Source organism: Macaca nemestrina, chromosome 13 (genome assembly GCF_043159975.1).
Source record: "Macaca nemestrina isolate mMacNem1 chromosome 13, mMacNem.hap1, whole genome shotgun sequence".
NCBI classification, from domain to species: Eukaryota; Metazoa; Chordata; class Mammalia; order Primates; family Cercopithecidae; genus Macaca; species Macaca nemestrina.
The window spans coordinates 105,503,660-105,517,852 of record NC_092137.1 but is presented as its reverse complement, the minus strand read 5'-3'; the positions used below and the strand labels follow the sequence as shown (position 1 = coordinate 105,517,852).

Here is a 14,193-nt window from a genome sequence, read left to right as displayed (position 1 = left end):
TAAGACAATATGAGGGGTGGTCTCCTGCCTTATTCCCCCCTTTTGAGACTCTCACTCATTTTATTAGTGGGAGTTCTCACTTTCATTTTCACTATCCATGTCTTCTTGCAAGATAGATTGATAGCGATTTATATAGTACATTTGTGCTGAGGCATTTTGGTGAACTAAGGTAGTGATGAAGCTTTTTATCATTCGCAGAAGTACAGGTATCAAACAAGGGAGCAGTAAGCAGGTTCCCATTATTATTATAATTCATATTTTAAGAGTTTTAAATCCCCCTAACGCTGGGAACCATTTTCCAAACATGGCCCCAGGATCAAATCCATGCCACACTTGCACGGGCACATGTGCCAGTTTTGTCATATCTCTACCTATGTCTTCCACTACTTGCCCTTGATTATCTATGTGTAGACAGCAATTACTAGGGTTAAATTTTCCACAGACCCCTCCTTCAGCTGCTAGCAAGTAGTCAAGAGCCAATCTATTTTGATAGATAGCATTTCTCATCTGAGTTTCTTGCCGAGCCAGAATAGTCAAGGCTCTGCTGGTTTTATTAGTGATTATTTCTAAGACAGCTTGTAACCGTATGATTTGGTTGATCATGTAAGTGGGGGTCCAGTATCCCCATGAGCTATCTTGTGTCCAAGTAGCAGGCCCATAATATTGTATGATTCTCTCAGGGGGCCATTTATCATCTTTCCAATTTCCTATAGCTATGCTTCTCTTTTCATGGGAAGCATAGACAGGGAAGCCCAGGAGTTCGCCTGTTTTTATGGGCAGTAGAAAGAAAGATGGCTTAATAGTGCCAATAACACAACTACCTGCCCACTGGTCAGGTAATTTGGCATAAGCTCTATGCCCACATATGCAATACAATCCAGCTGGGGCTGTCCAGTCCCGGTGGGACTCCGGGTGGGTCCACATGGTTTGCAACTTTGGGAATTTGCTAAATGGATTCCTCTCTGTTTGATTTGAACTCCACCAAGTGACTGTTTTTGTGGTACCATTATACAGTTTCTGTCCCAGACAACTAAGTCGTCCTACGGGGTGAGTGAATTTCTTCTCTAGCTATGCAATATTGTCCAATAATTGAGGCTTTTAGGACCCAGAAATTATCAAGGTGATTCTTTTGAGCTGAGAATTCATCAGGAACTGGGTCTGTAGGCACTAATTCTCGGGCTTCCCATGGCCATTGATCTCCCATTACAGTTCCTCCACATACATAACATGAAGTGACATTGAGAGACTGAGCTACATGCTCGGCTAATTGCAAAAACAAATTTCTTGTTTTTCCTGGAATTTCTGGTACTGGTACATTTAGTTCATCATAGAAAGTTTGAAACACTGGCTCAGGAGAGTGTTTGTAAACTTCTCCTTGAACCAAGATATTTACTCGAGGATCCAGTCTGGCCCCGTCAATTCCTAAGGTCACACACTCCTCTTTTTTCCAGCCAGGATCAAGCGTATTAGTTATTACTAGCTCTAAGGGGTTACATTGTCCCTTAGTATGGGAAGGGCCATTTTTTCCTTTCTGAAGGTGGACTGGATCATTTTCATCATTTTTGTTTTCTTTTATCCAAGTGGCCTAAATGACACAAGACCAGTATTTACATTTATTTCCACACAGTCCTAATTTATGACAGATGTACTTATTTTCTGCCATATAGCCTCTTTTCTAATTAAGAGAACCACATCTTATTCCTAACTTATTACTATTAATGACAGCACAGGTATCAAATTTTAAGGTGACTTGTTTGGGCATCCTTTTTTTTTTTTTTTTTTTCTTTTTTTTCTGTTTCGGCTAACACTTTACTCGTATCATTTATGAGCTCCCACCAGTCCTCAGTCCTTAATCTTATTTTAAGAACTGTGGTCATGGGAGGCTCAGATGGGTCATAACACACATCCGGTTGGTCATTTCCTGGGCTACATACCTTGTATAGAATAACATTATACAAACAAGTTCTTTTTAGAGTTCCAGTACACTTATAATAACAGTAAAATAATAGGACCGTAGCAACCTTTTGTCCTACCTCAGTGACTTGATGTATACACTGGGAACAGCCCTCAGTCTGAGGAAGGTCAGTTGAAGTCCTTACTGTACAAGTCCAAATTTTAAGGAAAATGAGTCCCGTGATGAGTTTCCACATGCTTCAGCCATGCATGGACCAGTCAGCTTCCAGGTGTGACTGGAGCAGAGCTTGTCATCTTCTTCAGAGTCACTTTACAGGGGTTGGCGAAGCTGCTCCCGTCCACGTACAGCTCCCAGTCTACTAATGTTTAAGGATGGTCTCGGAAGTTGGGCCTGCTAGAATAAACTGAGTCCAACACCTCTATACAGTTATGTTCAACTGAGCTCCCTGATACCAGGAGCAAGGTGGTGGGGTTTAGGGTTTTGCAGACTTCAATGGTTATCTGGGGATTTTCACATAGCAAGCTTTGGTACTTGGTTAAACTAGCATTTGTTAACCAATGATGTCCTTTGGTATTTATTAAAGTTACCACAGCATGGGGGGCCTTTATATTCAGGTTTTGCCTAAGGGTTAGTTTATCTGCTTCTTGTGCTAACAGGGCCTTTGCTGCTAGGGCCCTTAGACCTGGGGGCCAGCCTTTGGAAACCCTGTCTAGCTGTTTTGAGAGATAGGCCACTGGCCTTGGCCAGGCCCCACAGCTGGGTTAAAACTCCAGCTGCCAGTTTTTCTCTTTCCGACACATAGAGTGTAAAGAGTTTTGTCAGGTCAGGTAGCCTCAGGGCTGGGGCCGACATGAGATTTTCTTTTAACTCATGAAAAGCTCGTTGCTGTTGGTTGTAATAGATGTAGTTTATCTAATCTACATTTTTATTAACTGTCACCTACTAAAATATTGACTCAAATCCTACAGCTATTTGATTTCAAGCTTTAAATTGATCTGGTATTCCTCGTGGGACTCCAATTGTGCCTAAATAGACATGAGAGTCGAAAGACCCATAAGGGGCTTCTCTCACTTTATGATGTCTAATTATTTTTTTTCCCTTCTGGTTGATGAAATGCCAGGGTGAAAGGGATAGTCAATTGGACTAAAGTACAAGTGCCACTCCAGTTATTCAGCAGAGTGTCCAGTAAAGGTCCACCACAATACCACCACACATCCGCTCAGGGATGAACAAGGGCTGACTGATTGATAAGCTCTTGAAAATTCTTAAGCTCACTGCATCCTTTCAGGTCTCCAAGGAATGCTAAGTTTCCTCCCTGCTGTGAGAGACATGAAGTGAACTTAATGTTGGGAGACGGAAGCTGGATGGCCCTTGGGGGCTGACCTGCAGGGACTTTGGGATATAGCAGAGAGAGCTTGGCATGACTTATTACTCCAGGCCGTAGAGTCCTGGAAAAGAGCTATCATGCAGCCTACACCTGGTTGACTGGAGGACCACATTAGTGGAAGGGGGACAATCTGGGCCTCTGGCCTGCCATGTGCACAAGCATAACAATTGCTTTTGTTTAATGTGCAGTTAGAATATTTGATCCATTTTAACCAGGCATTTGCATCTTGGTATCCTCTCTTAATTGCTAAAGTTTGTTTTAAGTCTTTAACTTTTATGGTCTTCTAGTAAAATGAATGTATGGTTTTAGGGAAATTACAAAAACCAGTTGGGGCAGTCCATCCTTACTCTTTAGTGGTCCACAGAACGTTGGACCAACTATGGCATGAAAGCTCTACATCGGGCGGGCAACACTCCTGATTGGCACTGGGGTCTTTATCGAAATGTCCCCGGATTAAATGGTCCTAGTTCACTAATGCCTAGTCTGAAGAGAGTCAGGAGGGACAGAAGTACTTTTCTGAAGTAGAAAGCTGTCTTTGACTTGGAAATTGACTTGGTTATATTAATAACTAGATGGTCAGCAACAGAATGAAGAAAGAAGAAAGAGTAATAGAATAGATTAAAAGAGTTAAATTTTTCTTAGCTTTAGTTTGGTAGGGTTTTCCCCTGGGACTATGGCCCACGACTCTGGAGAGGGTGGAGCTTTCTTGACTCGGGTGTGATGAGTCCATCCTTTTTTTGCTGTACGAACAGCAGTCCTGGTTAGCAGCACAAGGTAGGGTCCTTCCCAGGCTGGCTCGAGTTTTTCTTCTTTCCACCTTTCGATGAGAATGTGATCTTCAGGCTGGTGCTGGTTTACTGGAAATTCTAGGGGTGGCACATGTGCTAAAAGACTTTTAGTTTTTTTGTGTGTGTGTGAGTTTAAATGTGGGGACTTTAATGTGGGGACTTTATAGTCCTTAGTGCCTTTTTACTGAGAAATTTCCTTTGGCACCTATTTTTATTAGTTTTTAAACCAAAGAAAGCCAAATACCATTTTACATTTAGCAATGCTTCTCGTATGATTTTTTATACCAGATAAGTTAAATGTTATCTTTATATTAGTGTGTTATTAATGTTAAACCTAATTTTAATAAAACCTTGTAGACATATTTATTTAATTTTTAATGTTTGACCATAAGGTAAGATTTTGTAGACTCTTTTTAACCTTTTATAATTTTTGCTAAAGAGCAGGTTGGTGCTTTAAGAAAAACCTGTTATGCTTTTACTTTAATCTCCAGTTCACAGAAAAACTGGATGATACTTCTTTAACTTTAGCTAATATGTTTATACACAGAATGTTCTTTACAATTAATGTTTTAAAACTTGCTTAAACCTTCAAAACAATAATTTTTAACTTTTTAATGTAGGTAGAAATGTACATTCTTATGCCTGCTTATAATCCTTTTACCAAAGGTATATTTTGCTTTTCTCGTACACCTTGCAAATAAACTGTTTTTTTTTTCCTTTTCAATAGTTTTACACTCAGGAGGCCTAGTTACTTTTAAATTATACAGCATTTTTTGCATAAATTCTTTTTTTAACACACTTTTTATAACCTTTTTTTTTTCACGACTTTTACAGGCAATTTTTTTTACATGCCTTAACTTTCTGACTTATTACAAACATTTCTTTATTTAAACAACCAGCTAATTTATTTCAGGACAAGAATTTACCATATAACAGTCTTTTTTTTTTTTTTGAGACGGAGTCTCGCTCTGTCACCCAGGCTGGAGTACAGTGGCCGGATCTCAGCTCACTGCAAGCTCCGCCTCCTGGATTTACGCCATTCTCCTGCCTCAGCCTCCCGAGTAGCTGGGACTATAGGCGCCTGCCACCACGCCTGGCTAATTTTTTGTATTTTTAGTAGAGACGGGGTTTCACTGTGTTAGCCCGGATGGTCTCGATCTCCTGACCTCATGATCTGCCCGTCTCGGCCTCCCAAAGTGCTGGGATTACAGGCTTGAGATAACACTCTTTTTATATAAATTCCGCCCCCGCCTTTTTTTCTTTTTTTCCGAAGATGATAACCATTCTTTTCCAAAGCGAACCATTTTTTTTTTTTTTTAATGTCTGTGGACTACTGTCTAAGGCCACAAGATTAGAAGTTACTACAATACACGTTACACTGTTAACTTTTAGCAAACTTTACTTTTGTTGAACACCTTGTAAGTTTGGGATTTTAATTATCTTTTGCTATTAATAAGACCTTGTTTTGTGTCCAAATTAGAATTGGTATGATGGCTTTTAAAGGAACAGGGTACGCCTTTTATTTTTTCTTAACTACTTGTATATCTCTTTCTTTCTCTCTTTGACTTTGTCTCTCTCTCTTTGACTTTCCTTTTGCCTCTGTCTCTTCCTCTCTCTCTCTGCCTCTGTCTTTCTCTCTCTCTCTCTCGACTCCCTTTTTGTCTGTCTCTTCCTCTCCATCTCTTCCTCTCTCTCTCTCTTTGCCTCTTTTCCTCTCTGTCTCTTTCCTTTCTCTCTCTCTGCTGGTCTTTCCTTGCCTCTGCCAGCTGCTTATGCTGCTGTTCTCTCAACCACCGTATGTTGTGGGCAGGGGATCTAAAACAAGCTGGTCTGGGTTCCCTGGCTTACAGGTTACCTTGTGCCATACCTTTGAAACAAGGGACCTGTCCACGCTCCCTTCTAATGGCCAACCTACCTCTAATGCTGGCCAGTCTATCTCACACAAAGTTTTAAGTTTTCCTGGTGTCATAGTACTCCATAGTCTCCCTTAAATCCTTTTGTTTTTGAAAATTTTCAACATAGTTCAACGAAATTTTCAACATAGTTCCTAGTGCGGTGGGCTTACTTTGTGCCTCACCCATGTTTCCTCTAGACAAAACACCACGCTTACACCACACACACACCACAAAGCAAAGAATGGGTAAAAAGGGCACACACACACTTTTGTAGTTTACACCAAACCAAAATCAAAACCAAAATCAGAGTATCCAGAAATCCAAGTATCCAAAACCAAAACCAAAGTATCAAGCAATCCAAGTCAAGTCAAAAACAAAAACCAAAGTGCCGGTACAGGCACACTGTGGGTGATCAGGCCACGTTTCCACTCAAATGAAGTAGGCAAGTTCCCAAGACCAATCCTGTCAAGCAATTCAAACCAAGTCAAAACCAAAACCAAAGTGCTGATAAAGGCACACCATGGGCGATCAGGCCACTCTTCCACTCAAATGGAGTGGGCAAGTTTCAAAGACTAGTCTTACCAAGTTTTAGAAGTCCAGACTCCAAGTGCCCTTTCCTTCCCCGTGTTCAGCCACTGCATTGATCCTCCATGGGGGTCTGCCTCACACTGCTCTGGCGAGGCGTCCCACTGGGACAAATGCCTACCTGGGAGAGCTCTCAGGATCCGCGTTGCTCGGGCTGGTCGGAGTCCCCTGCAGGGATGTTCCTCAGGGCAGGTTTAAGCCACCTAAGGAGCTGCCTCACCTTCCGCCAATTGCCTCGCTTCCGGGTCGGGGAATCAAGAAATGTAGCAGGACAAGCGGCAGACAAAACTCCTCAGACACCGAGTTACAGAAGGAAGGGGTTTATTCGGCCGGGGGCATCAGCAAGACTTCAGTCTCAAGAGCCGAGCTCTCAGAGTGAGCAATTCCTGTCCCTTTTAAGGGCTCACAACTCTAAGGGGGTGCACATGAAAGGGTCGTGATTGAGCAAGCAGAGGGTACATGACTGGGGGCTGCATGCCCTGGTAATTAGATCAGAACAAAGCAAGATAGGGATTTTCACAGTGCATTCCTATACAATGTCTGTAATCTATAGATAACAGAACCAGTTACGTCAGGGGTCAATCTTTAACTACCAGGCCCAGGGTGCGGCACCGGGCTGTCTGCCTGTGGATTTCATTTCTGCCTTTTAGGTTTTACTTCTTTCTTTGGAGGCAGAAATTGAGCATAAGGCAATATGAGGGGTGGGATCCTACCTTACTTTAATATGCAGATTTAGGGCTATTTAGCTGACAACTGCCAAAGTAGTGAACCAAGTTATCAAGAACTTAAAACTCTAAGGTAGGAAAAAAAAAAAGTCTTTATGAATCTATAAGATGTACTTCTATTGGCATGCGTAATACGTCTATGTATTTATGTGTTGTGTACACAATTTTTCACTACTGAAAATATACAGAGGAGCTCTAATTAATTGGCTTAAGACAATAAAAGCACTTGAATCAAATACTTTATCAGGAAAAAGGAAAAGACAAGTCAAATACTTTTTCAAGTTTATGTAACTTAAGTAAAATCTTTAATAAATAAGCTAGCTTTAAAATTATTAGAAATGCCTTAAGAATTGCCAGCAGGTTCTGGGTTACAGCCGAGGTGGAGGTGGGATGGGGTGAGGGTTGGTGGGGTGGGAGGTGGTACAAGGGCTTCGTTATTTCTTGCTGCCCGCTTCTGGCTTGGGGAAGTGGCAGGACCTTGGCAGGACCTTGGCAGCACCCCAAGCTGGCATGGCGCTAATGGAGGGATGCGAGACCCCAGTGGCTGGGGCCCGGCTGCAGAGCCAGGTTGGCATTTCCAGATTGGGGCTCGGGCCGCACCCTCTCTAGGACCCTCCCCTTGTAGCAAGCAGATTGTCGCGGGTAGTTTGGGCCAGCTGTCCTGGCGTGGAATTTCCCGAATTCAACAAATCCTCCAAGAAATCCATCCATCCATCCATCCATCCATACGTGGCAGATTATGAAGTATGGATCATTACTTTTGGGATGTGGATATATTCAGTGAACAAGGAGCAGCTTGCAAGAGCTGGATTTTATGCTTTAGGTGAAGGTGATAAAGTAAAGTGCTTTCACTGTGGAGGGCGGGTAACTGATTGGAAGCCCAGCGAAGACCCTTGGGAACAACATGCTAAATGGCATCCAGGGTGTAAATATCTGCTAGAACAGAAGACATGAGAATATATAAACAATATTCATTTATCCTATTCACTTGAGGAGTGTCTGGTAAGAACTGTTGAAAAAACACCATCACTAACTAGAAAAATTGATACCATCTTCCATAATCCTATGGTACGAGAAGCTATATGAATGGGGTTCAGTTTCAAGGACATTAAGAAAATAATGGAGGAAAAAATTCAGACATCTGGGAGCAACTATAAATCACTTGAGTTTCTGGTTGCAGATCCAGTGAAGGCTCAGAAAGATAGTACACAAGATGAATCAAGTCAGACTTCATTGCAGAAAGAGATTAGTACTGAAGAGCAGCTAAGGCGCCTGCAAGAGGAGAAGCTTTGCAAAATCTGTATGGATAGAAATATTCCTGTCATTTTTATTCCTTGTGGACATCCAGTCACTCGTAAACAATGTGCTGAAGCGGTTGACAAATGTCCCATGTGGTACGCCGTCATTACGTTCAAGCAAAAAAATTTTATGTCTTAATCTAATGCTATAGTAGGCATGTTATGGTCTTATTACCCTGATTAAATGTGTGATGTGAACTGACTTTAAGTAATCAGGATTGAATTCCATTAGCATTTGCTACCAAGTAGGAAAAAAAATGTAAATGGCAGTGTTTTAGTTGGCAATATAATCTCTGAATTTCTGGATTTTTCAGTTATTAGCTGTCTTATTTGCTGAATTGTTTTTACTGTTATTTAATTGAAACCCTAGACTAAGAAGCATCATATTATAACTGATCCCAATGTGTATTCACAGTACATTGACTTAATTTCTAAGTGTAAGTGAATTAATCATCTGAATTTTTTATTCTTTTCAGATAGGCTTAATGAATAGAACATTCTGTATATAAATGTGGAGATTAGAGTTAATCTTTCCAATCACATAATTCGTTTTGTGTGAAAAAGGAATAAATTGTTCCATGCTAGTGGAAAGATAGAGATTCTTTTTAGAGGTTTGTTGGTGTTGTGTTTTGGGATTCTGCCCGCTTTCTTTTAAAATTGTAAATATGTACTTGTGTGAATGATTTTTAAAGTGATTTTGCCATTTTTGGAAGGGCATTTAATGATAGAATATCATTGAGCCAACATGCACTGACATGCAAAGATGTCAAAGATATATTAAGTGTAAAATGCAAGCAGGAAAATACTATGTACAGTCTGAGCCAAATCAAAGCATGTATGTTTTTTCTATGTGTAGAACAAAAGGTTTGGAAAGATATGCACCAAATTGTTAAATGTGGTTTCATTTGAGGGGGTGGGGGAATGGGCCCCAGAGGGGCTTTTGTAGGGGGCCTTTCACTTTGTATTTTTTTCATTTTGTTTTGTTTGAATTTTTTTTTTTTTTCTTTTTAAATGGAGTTTCACTCTTGTCACCTAGGCTGGAGGGTAGTTTTATGAACTCGGCTCACTGCAACCTCTGCCTTCCAGGTTCAAGTGATTCTCCTGCCTCAGCCTCCCATGCCTCCTGTGTAGCTGGGACTACAGGCACCTGTCACCACGCCTGGCTAATTTTTGTATTTTCAGTAGAGATGGGGTTTCACCATGTTGACCAGATTAGTCTGTAATTCCTGACCTCCCAAAGTGCTGGGATTTCAGGCGTGAGCCACTGCACCCGGCCCCGTTTGAATTCTTTAGAAGTATAATCAGAATTATTAGAAAGCATTTTACTGATTTAAAAGCTTAGACAAGTTCAAATGCCTGCAAAACTACTGAACACTCAGCTTTAGTTTTTCTAATCCAAGAAGGCTGAGCAGTTGACCTTTTTGGTGCCAATGTGAAATTTAAAAGATTTTATGTTTTTCCTGCGTTGTGGATGAAAAATATTTCTGAGTGGTGGTTTTTTGACAGGTAGACCATGTCGTCTTGTCTTGTTTCTTGTCTTGTCTTCTTGATTTTGTAAAATGAAATATACAGTATGTCACAGATCTTCCAATTAATTAGTAAGGGTTCATCCTTAATCCTTGCTAGTTTAAGCTTGCCTAAGTCACTTTACTAAAAGATCTTTGTTAACCCAGTAGTTTAAACATCTGTCAGCTTATGTAGGTAAAAGTAGAAGCATGTTTGTACACTGCTTGTAGTTATAGTGATAGCTTCCATGTTGAGATTCTCATATCACCTTGTATCTTAAAGTTTCATGTGAGTTTTTACCATTAGGGTGATTAAGATGTATATAAGGCAAACTATTAAGTCTTTCCTTTACCTAAGTTTGCTTTCTTGACTAGTAATAGTAGTAGATATTTCCGTAATAAATGTTCTCTCAAGATCCTTAAAATCTCTTGGAAATTATAAAAGTATTGGAAAGAAAAGAAGAACAGTTTTTTAAATAAATAAATAAATACATTTTATATATATATATATATATATATATAGAGAGAGAGAGAGAGAGAGAGAGAGAGAGAGAGACAGAGAGAGAGAGAGAGAGAGAGAGAGAAAGAAAGAGTCTTGCTCTGTTGTCCAGGCTGGAGTGCAGTGGCACAAACTCAGCTCACCACAACCTCTGCCTCCTGGGCTCAAGTGATTCTCCTGCCTCAGCCTCCTGAGTAACTGGGACTACAGGCACACGCCACCACGCCCAACTAATTTTTGTATTTTTAGTAGAGATGGGGTTTCACTATGTTGGCTAGGCTGGTCTCAAACTCCTGACCTTGTGATCTACCTGCCTTGGCCTCCCAAAGTGCTGGGATTACAGGTGTGAGCCACTGTGCCTGGCCAGTTTTTAAAGTATATTTTTAAAAACACTTGAATAAGAGTCAGTAGGGTGTAAACTAGAAGTTTAAAAATGTTTCATAGAATGCCCAGTGTTTACATTACATGATTCTCACAACAAACCTATTGTAAAGGTGAGTAAGGCATGTTACTGCAGAGAAAACTTTGGGAGAAAAACTGTAAAAAATTATATTTTTGCTGTTATTTTCTAAGAGAAAGAGTATTGTTATGTTCTCCTAACCTCTGTTGATTACTACTTTAAGTGATGTTGATTTAAAATATTGCAAATTTAAATAAGAGTTTTAAAAATTAAGTAATGACTGCCCTGAAAAAAAATAATTGCCAGCATACATTTTTGTTTGGATTTATTAATCAAGCAATTTTATACCTATCCCTGTCAAATACCGTAAGATGTCAAAATTTGGCATAGGGGTTACAAAACTATAAACCCAGCCCAAAACAGAATGATCTTTGCTTGTTTAATCTTTAATAAATAAGAAATTAATATTGGTTTAATGAAAATAGCTACATCTTGCATTATTTAGTAAAATTACCATAACTTCTAACCTTATGGCTTTACGCAGTCTAGTCCAAAGGCAGGAAGGAGGTTTGTTTTGGAAAAGGACTGTTATAATCTTTGTTTCAAAGCTAAACTATAACTAAGTTCCCCCCAAAGTTAGTTCAGCCTACGCCCAGGAATGAACAAGGACAGTTTGGAGGCTAGAAGCAAGATGGAGTCAGCTAGCTCAGATCTTTTTTGCTGTCTCAGTTATGGCAGTTTCATAACTTTAAATGATGGCTATCACAGTTTTCAAAAATAATCTAGGTAAACAGTTAAAATAAAATAATTAGGTAAATGTAATGGGATAAATATTTGTGGACAAACTCGTCATAATTGAGAATATAAAGTTAAATTAAATAATAAGTATTTCATTGTTTGGGTATTTTCCAAGAAAAACATATTGTATGAAACCATTCTTTCTAAAAAAAAAAAAAAGTGTCCTTTTAAAAAGGTGAATAATTTTTATCTAATTCAAAATATATTGAAAAGTTATGTATAAAACAAGGTAAAAGGAATGAGAAAATAAGGGAAATATAAAGAAAATTATAGAAATAAAGTGGTATTTTTTGGTAAGAAAGCTTAAAGAGAAATAATTTTAGGAAAGAAAGAATCTTGTATGATAAATTTTGTCCTAGAATAAAGTGACTGGATAAGAAAGGGATGTTCAAAGCTATTTATGAAAAACCCACAGCCAATATCATACTGAATGAGCAAAAGCTGAAAGCACTCCCCTTGAGAACTGGCACAAGACAAGGATGTCCTCTCTCACCACTCCTATTCAACATAGTATTGGAAGTTCTGGCCAGGGCCATCAGGCAAGAGAAAGAAATAAAGGGTATTCAAATAGGAAGAGAGGACGTCAAATTGTCTCTGCAGATGCATGATTGTGTATTTAGAAAACCCCATCATCTCAGCGCCAAAACTCCTTAAGCTGATAAGCAACTTCAGCAAAGTCTCAGGATACAAAATCAATGTGCAAAAATTAGAGGCATTCCTATACACCAATAATAGACAAACAGAGAGCCAAATCACGAGTGAACTCCCATTCACAATTGCTACAAAGAGAATAAAATACCTAGGAATGCAACTTACAACAGATGTGAAAGACCTCTTCAAGGAGAACTGCAAACCACTGCTCAAAGAAATAAGAGAGGAAACAAACAAATGGAAAAACATTCCATGCTCATGGATAGGAAGAATCAATATTGTGAAAATGGCCATACTGCCCAAAGTAATTTATAGATTCAATGCTATCCCCATCAAGCTACCATTGACTTTCTTCACAGAATTAGAAAAAACTACTTTAAATTTCATATGGAACCAAAAAAGAGCCCATATAGCCAAGACAATCCTAAGCAAAAAGAACAAAGCTGGAGGCATCATGCTACCTGACTTCAAACTATACTACAAAGCTGCAGTAAACAAAACAGCATGCTACTGGTACCAAAACAGATATATAGACCAAAGGAACAGAACAGAGGCCTCAGATATTACACCACACATCTACAACCATCTGATCTTTGACAAACCTAACAAAAATAAGCAATGGGGAAATAATTCCCTATTTAATAAATGATGTTGGGAAAACTGGCTAGCCATATGCAGAAAACTGAAACTGGACTCCTTCCTTACAACTTATACAAGAATTAACTCAAGATGGATTAAAGATTTAAACATGGCCAGGCACAGTGGCTCATGCCTGTAATCCCAGCACTTTGGGAGGCCGAGGCGGGTGGATCACGAGGTCAGGAGATCAAGACCATCCTGGCTAACATGGTGAAACACCGTCTCTACTAAAAAATATAAAAAATTAGCCATGTGTGGTGGTGGGCACCTGTAGTCCCAGCTACTCGGGAGGCTGAGGCAGGAGAATGGCATGAACTTGGGAGATGGAGCTTGCAGTGAGCGGAGATCATGCCACTGCACTCCAGCCTGGGCAACAAACAAAGACTCCGTCTCAAAAAAAAAAAAAAAAAAAAAGGATTTAAACATAAGACCTAAAACCATAAAAACCCTAGAAGAAATCCTAGGTAATACCATTGAGGACATAGGCATGAGCAAAGACTTCATGATTAAAACACCAAAAGCAACTGCAACAAAAGCCAGTTGACAAATGGGATCTAATTAAACTAAAGAGCTTTTGCACAGCAAAAGAAACTATCATCAGAGTGAACAGGCAACCTACAGAATAGGAGAAAATTTTTGCAATCTATCCATCTGATAAAGGGCTAATATCCAGAATCTACAAGGAATTTAAACAAATTTACAAGAAAAAAACAAACAACCCCATCAAAAAGTGGGCAAAAGATATGAACAGACACTTCTCAAAAGAAGACATTTATGTGGCCAACAAACATATGAAAAGATGCTCATCATCCCTGGTCATTAGAGAAATGCAAATCAAACCACAATGAGATACCATCTCATGCCAGTTAGAATGGCAATCATTAAACAGTCAGGAAACAACAGATGCTGGAGAGGATGTGGAGAAATAGGAATGCTTTTACACTGTTGGTGGGAGTGTAAATTAGTTCAACCATTGTTGAAGAGAGTGTGGCAATTCCTCAAGGATTTGGAACCAGAAATACCATTTGCCCCAGCAATCCCATTACTGGGTATATACCCAAAGGATTACAAATCATTCTACTATAAAGACACATGCACACATATGTTT

At 39.6% G+C, this 14,193-nt stretch overlaps 2 protein-coding genes across 37 annotated transcripts in view; both read left to right on the top strand.

Moving 5' to 3' along the window:
- Positions 1-14,193, top strand: part of LOC105471788 (interleukin 37) — a 170,577-nt gene that overhangs the window by 93,934 nt on the left and 62,450 nt on the right. The gene's annotated exons all lie outside the window — the stretch shown is intronic.
- Positions 7,806-9,497, top strand: LOC105472029 (baculoviral IAP repeat-containing protein 8). Its single transcript, XM_071077393.1, is given in 2 exon segments — positions 7,806-7,862; positions 7,905-9,497. Coding segments are annotated over 2 exon segments (885 nt in total). The 3' UTR covers positions 8,733-9,497.